The 6000-nt window shown below is 43.1% G+C and overlaps 1 protein-coding gene across 1 annotated transcript; it reads right to left on the bottom strand.

Annotated features, from left to right (window-relative positions):
- Window positions 1–288: 288 nt before the first annotated feature.
- Window positions 289–4457, bottom strand: LOC128440108 (extracellular calcium-sensing receptor-like). Its single transcript, XM_053422701.1, has 10 exons — window positions 4324–4457; window positions 3914–4217; window positions 3047–3133; window positions 2799–2906; window positions 2516–2682; window positions 1917–2382; window positions 1609–1833; window positions 1387–1510; window positions 823–1295; window positions 289–729 (listed from the first exon to the last, which is right to left on the bottom strand). The coding sequence occupies exons 1-10, from the start codon at window positions 4446–4448 to the stop codon at window positions 289–291; spliced, it is 2520 nt and encodes an 839-aa protein (XP_053278676.1). The 5' UTR covers window positions 4449–4457.
- Window positions 4458–6000: the final 1543 nt, after the last annotated feature.

The following is a 6000-nucleotide window of genomic DNA, read 5'->3' as shown; positions in this document are numbered from 1 at the left end:
CTCATCACCCAATACATACATAATGTAGTGCTGCTTCTGTGGTTCTGATTCCTGTCTTCAGTTATGCACCACTAACCAAACTAATCAGTACAGTTGAAGTGGTTTATTTAATTATACCAATGGGGAAAATTGACAGGATGCATTTTCTGTTGACCAGGCGAGCACTGAAAGCACTCTGCTACCATCTGGTGGTGAAATGGAAATTGCCATATTCGAGGACAGTGAGTTCATTCTATTCATCTGGAAAGGAGCAAGTAAGAGGAAGGGATCAAATGTGGATGAAATCTTTCAAAATCTGTCGGTGGCAGCTTTTGACATCAAGTGTTTCTTCGTGTTCTTCTCTGGCCTTAATAGAATAATGTAGCACTTTGGTGCAAAGAGGCAGCCCAGCAGTCCGTAACTGGAGGCCAGGATGGCAAACACCTCTGTGACCGTGGAGTACTTCCCTGGAGAGGTGATGTACGCTGGAACAAAGGCAACCCACACGGCACAAAAAATGAGCATGCTGAAGGTGATGAGCCGGGCCTCGTTGAAGTTGTCTGGGAGTTTCCTCGCCAGGAAGGCCAAGACGAGGCAGAGGCAGGCCAGCAGGCCAATGTAGCCCAGAACCAGAGCAAAAGCCACGGGTGACCCTTCGTCACACAAGAGGATGACGATCGGACTCTCGCGGGGCATCAGTGTGCGAGGAGTGGGGGGTGCAACTACCAGCCACACTGTGCAGATTATTACCTGATGGAAGAGATATATCTTTTTTCTAAACATTGCAAGCATTTGAATAAAAGTTTTTCTATTCTTTCAAAGAGCATAATTAGATGTTCTTACCTGGATAAGTGTGCAAAAGATGATGATTGCTTTTTGCTGCTGAGGCCCAAACCATCTCATGACATTTCTTCCTTGAAGTGACGCCTTGAAAGCCATTAGCACCACTAAAGTTTTCCCCAGAATACAAGAGATGCAGAGGACAAAGGTGATGCCGAACGCTGTGTGGCGCAGCATGCAGGACCACTGAGAAGGTCGGCCGATGAAGGTCAGAGAGCAAAGGAAACACAGGGTCAAGGAAAAGAGCAGCAGGAAGCTCAGCTGAGAATTGTTGGCCCTGACAATCGGAGTGGTTCTGTGATAGGTGAATATGAAGAACACGGTGCAGGTGAAGAAGGAGCCAATAAGGGAGATGGCCATCAGGGTGATGCCCATAGTGTCGCTAAAAGAGACAAACTCAACCTCTTTGGGGATACAGGCTGTCCTCTCAGGACTGGACCAGAACTCTGGCAGGCAGCGCACACACTCTATGGCGTCTAAAGGAAAGACAAGAAGGTTTTAGCCAACTAACACTGTACAGTACGTTCAATTCTGAAACATAGTGTGGGTGAGTAGTTCTCTTCTCACCGGTCTGATTGCTAATCTCCCCAGCTGTACAAACCGCACAATCGTGGCAGCAAATAGGGAAGTTGGGTCTGATTGCCTTCCGTGTACCTGGGGGACAAATGCTGCTGCATGCTGACAAGGGCACCTGAGCAAAAGAGGAAGCACACACGACACTGGTCAAAACAGACTCACATAATGAAATATTATTGAACAAAATGCAATTCAGAAAACCTCAATGCCTACAGTGGTTAGGTTGCCGTTCCATACAATGTTGTGGTCCTGGATCTGGAGGTCTTGTTTTCCAGTCGTCTCATCGAATTTGCCAATAGTGACAATCTCCATTTCTCCATTTGCTCTCAGCTGCCAGTTAACTAGGTCATACATGGCAGCAGGGTCGCCATTCTCATCAAACTTTGTCTCATCACCAAATGAGTTTGAGTATTTCACCTGTTTTATGTAATGAAGCAGCTACGGGAAGAAATAACTTATGTAGCATTACCAAAATCTTTAAATAATATTTTAGAACACCAGCAACTTAGGTTAAACTTTACCTGCCATGGCTGTATATTGTCAATATCTGGACAGGCCTGCAGAGGAAAAGGCCCTTTTCCTTTCACACACTTCCTCATAGTCTGGAGTGCATGGCCAATGGCATAAACAGCCTTATAGACATTGTAGGAAATCCTTAGCTGCGACACATCTGAATAGATATTTGTTACATCCCCCAATTCTTCTGCTCCAGAGCAGGGGGGTTTATGTTCCTGAACATTGGACGGCAAACTCAGGCTGCACTGAAACACCTCTTCCCAGAATGGTACCAGGAAAGGATCTTTGGGGGCATCTGGGCTGGTGGGATGCAAGCGAAGCAGAAAGTCCTGCAATCCCGGGATGTGTGCTTGTCGAATGGCAAATCCCATAGAACCCTGGAGGATGTGGTGGTACTTTTTGGGCGTAGAGAGGACGGCAGCCGTACTCCATGCCTCACTGGCGAGCCACTGTATCCCAGTCAGCCCCTTTCTAAATTCAAGAGATATGTACACTGGATGTCATTTCTCCCATTGACAAACACAAAATATATTTAAGAGGCGGCTTTGTATCCCATTATGAATAGTGTACTATTGCTGAAGATTGCAAAGAGATGAAATCATGCCTGAGTGCTTCATCAAATAATGCAGCTGCATCTTGTTCAACAGCAAACACGAGAATCACCCGAGCCCCAGAGGAGCGGATCTTGGAAACAATAGATGAAACTGCAGCCTGCTCTCGGTTCTTAGGGATTATTTCATGGAGGGCAACACAAGCACCTAGCTTTCTAACCTAAGAGAGCAGAAAGAGACACTCAAGACAACTTCATTCTTTATATGTCTACATTAAAAGCTACAGAGTTGCAATTTATCATGATTGAATCTTTTATTCATGGGTGTGTGACCAACCTTAGCGGCAAAGATATTTGCTCCACCACGGCCATAGGCATCATCCCCAGCAATCACACCCACCCAACTCCAGCCGAAATGCTTGACAAGCTGTACAAGTGCATCTACCTACAATGAGACAGAGAATCGGGAATGTGATAATGATAATAACTGATTGATTAATGTTTAATAAGGGATAAGGTTTCAGAAGGTAAACTGTGAAAATACTTTTAATTCTCATCATTTTGTAAGTAGGCAGTGCCTCTAACCTGGAAGAAGTCGCTGGGCATGGTCCTCAAAAAGGCAGGAAACTGTTTTTTGTCACTGAGACAGGCACAGCTCGAGAAATAACTAACCTGCACGGAAGAAAACACAGCAGCCAAAGGTTAAAGCCACCATGTCTTCAACTTTTACCCTCCTCAGAGGAAGTGATGACAAAGGAATACTGTGGGAAAAACATTTTACACTGCTACATTTATAATAATAATACTACATTTTATTTATATAGGACCTTTCATACATTAAATGCAGATCAAATTGTTTGCAATAAAATCAAGGACATGAAATAAGATCATAGGGAACATGTTGGCATTAAAACAAAGTCTAAAGATAAAATCAAAGCATAAAACTAGCTAAATGTATAAAAGAAGTAAAAAATAAAGACAATTGTGTCTTTAGTTGTTTCTTAAAACTATCAACAGAAGTAGCTCGTTATAAACTTTTGGTGCAGTGCAAGAGAAAGCTGCGGTAGAAGACCTGAGGGAACGGTTAGGAATATACTCCGATAAACAGAAATGTATGAGGGTGCTGCACCATTAGGGGACATAAAAACAAGTAAAATAATTTAAAAATAAATCCTCGATCCTTGATCTCTTTTCCTTTTTCTCATTTAAACCCTGGCCGCTAAAAGCTGGAGCCGATCTTTTGGGTAATTCTGAATAAAGTGCATTAAAGTAGTCCAGGCGAGAAAGTATAAAAGCATCAGTCAACTTTTGGGTATCTTCAACAGTGAGGTACGCTCTTACTCTAGATGATTAAAAGCAATTATATATGTGTGAATTAAAATCTTATCTTTACCCGGCCCAGTGGCTTTAACATAGACATAGACATTAAACAGTAGCTTGTCATTAAATTACCTGTGGCACATGGAAAACTCCCAGGAAACGAGCCACTACGAGAGACTGAGTAGAGCCACCATCTCCTATCACTGCTGGTACAGCTCCATGACAGGTGTCATTACCCTCTGTCCCACCTTCAGCCCCTGAACCCTTCTCATTCCCCATTAACTCCAAGGCGGCCTTCAGAGCCTGATGAGGTGAACTGCATGAATCATAGATCTTATAGCCCAGCGTGATGTTGGGAAGGAGTCTGCCTTCCCTGTTGATTTCCTCGATGGCAAAGATCATAGTTTGCATCCAACGGAATGTCCGAAAGTTAAATCTGGAAGAGAAAAAGAAGAAGAAGAGACAGATGCACATTTTTAGGCAATTTTCATTTTCAACATTCTCAATCACAACTTTGCAGAACCAGAAATTGGAGGGCTTACCTGGTGCATTGTGTGCGAGGAGGTGTGGAGGTGTAAGACAGACTGTGCTCCACCACCATGTCATGGAGGGAGAAGAGTCCCCCCAAGGTAATGTCTCCCCTTTTCTCCAGCACAGGCAGGGTCATAGAACCTGGGATTATCTCACATTTGGGGTTCTGGTCTTGGTGGGTGGGTAAAATCCCAAACCCCAACAGACCCAGAAGCACAATCTCTGTCATCCTTAATGAAAGACTGCGCTCTTCTGATCTCAAGCACAAATTATCCATCCTTTGGTTAAGCTATGTCTATGCTTGTTCAAACAACAAGCTACTTGGATAACCAAAAAATAATAAGCCAAATAGACACCCTGTTTGTTGACAAAGCCCCAGACTATTTGTCGGAGTAAAGTGCAAAAAGCAATAAGTGCTAGTGCATAGAAGATAATACATCATGAGCCCATTCAGACAAGCATAGTATGTACAGAAATTCCCCACAGATAAATTATCCTGCCTTCAAACAAGTGGTAAAAAGAAATCCCTCAAAAACAGTCTGAGTCCTGCATCTTCATCGCAAAAGCACAGTACAGACAGCCCGTCCTGTCTTTTGTGTCAAGTAGATACGCTGTCTTATAGCCTATATATGGTCCATGGCTCAAATCACAACTGTCACATTGATCTTATTTCCCCTGGGTTTCTGATCGATGGAAAGAGAGCCCCAGTTTCGCACTCGGTAACAACAATAACAAGAAAGTGGAATGAGCACTTAAGCAAAATGGAAAAAGACAAGAGCTATCCTGTCAGAAGGTCATGCCTGACTAGGCCTAGCTCATCCTTCTGTGATGTGAAGAGGGAGACAGTAGACCCGTGTCACCGGGGGCTGCGAAATTAACTTATATGTCTTTCAAACCGACACGCTGACACACAAACATACACTGACACACAAACAAACGCTGACACACACACACTCCCGCACACACACTGAACAAATGAGCAGAAGGAGAGCTCTCCACTTGTATCAAAGATATGGAAACATCAAAACATTATTTGTATTATTCAGTGTGTTAAACCAAAATAAGTGCATGATTGTGTTCAATGAATGTAGATTATATGTGAAACTGCTTAGAAGTTAATTACTTTCAACATCCTGAAAGCTTCACCAGAATCCAAAGAAAACTTTTACTTCCATAGTGTGACTTTTTTTTCTACTTTCTCTTCTCCTTCAATGAGGTTTAACAGGTTTAATAAGGTGAGATTCATTAGGTAGTTGTGCTATCATTACCAGGAAAAACCCTGCAGGCAACAAAACAAAGCACCACCGAGTATGAAGTAAAGAGGATATGTTATGTTGCCCCGGGTCATAAAGGATTATTCACTTAATATGTCCCTGTGTGACGCCCAGGAAAGGACAGACAGAAGCCCCCTAACAGAAAACTCAGTAATACTTAAGTTGTTTCCTTTTCTTGTAAAGTAACTCGTTAACAAAGTTTTAGATTGAAAATATCCTGTGCTCTCATGGGACGAGAGGTCGGCCTTGTTTCTGAACACAAGCTGATTAGAAGTGAACAACAATGAGATTGCAATTGTATCACAGTTGTCCTCAAAGGGATATGAGATTTAAGATAATTTGAGCCCCTGAGAATTGGGTGTTGCATCGTATTCTGCGAAGGCTTTGAATGTGCAGACAGGCACACTGAGAAAA

The sequence above is a fragment of the Pleuronectes platessa genome, chromosome 5, assembly GCF_947347685.1.
Source record: "Pleuronectes platessa chromosome 5, fPlePla1.1, whole genome shotgun sequence".
In the NCBI taxonomy this organism is placed as follows: domain Eukaryota; kingdom Metazoa; phylum Chordata; class Actinopteri; order Pleuronectiformes; family Pleuronectidae; genus Pleuronectes; species Pleuronectes platessa.
The sequence above is the reverse complement of the archived record's forward strand: the minus strand, read 5'-3'. Positions and strand labels throughout refer to the sequence as shown.

Coding starts and splice junctions, on each gene's coding strand:
- LOC128440108 (XM_053422701.1), bottom strand. CDS start 4,448: ATGACCCTGCCTGTGCTGGAGAAAAGGGGAGACATTACCTTGGGGGGA. Junction 2,683..2,798: donor CAAATATCTTTGCCGCTAAG/GTTGGTCACACA, acceptor CTGCTCTCTTAG/GTTAGAAAGCTAGGTGCTTG. Junction 1,834..1,916: donor ACAATATACAGCCATGGCAG/GTAAAGTTTAAC, acceptor TTCTTCCCGTAG/CTGCTTCATTACATAAAACA.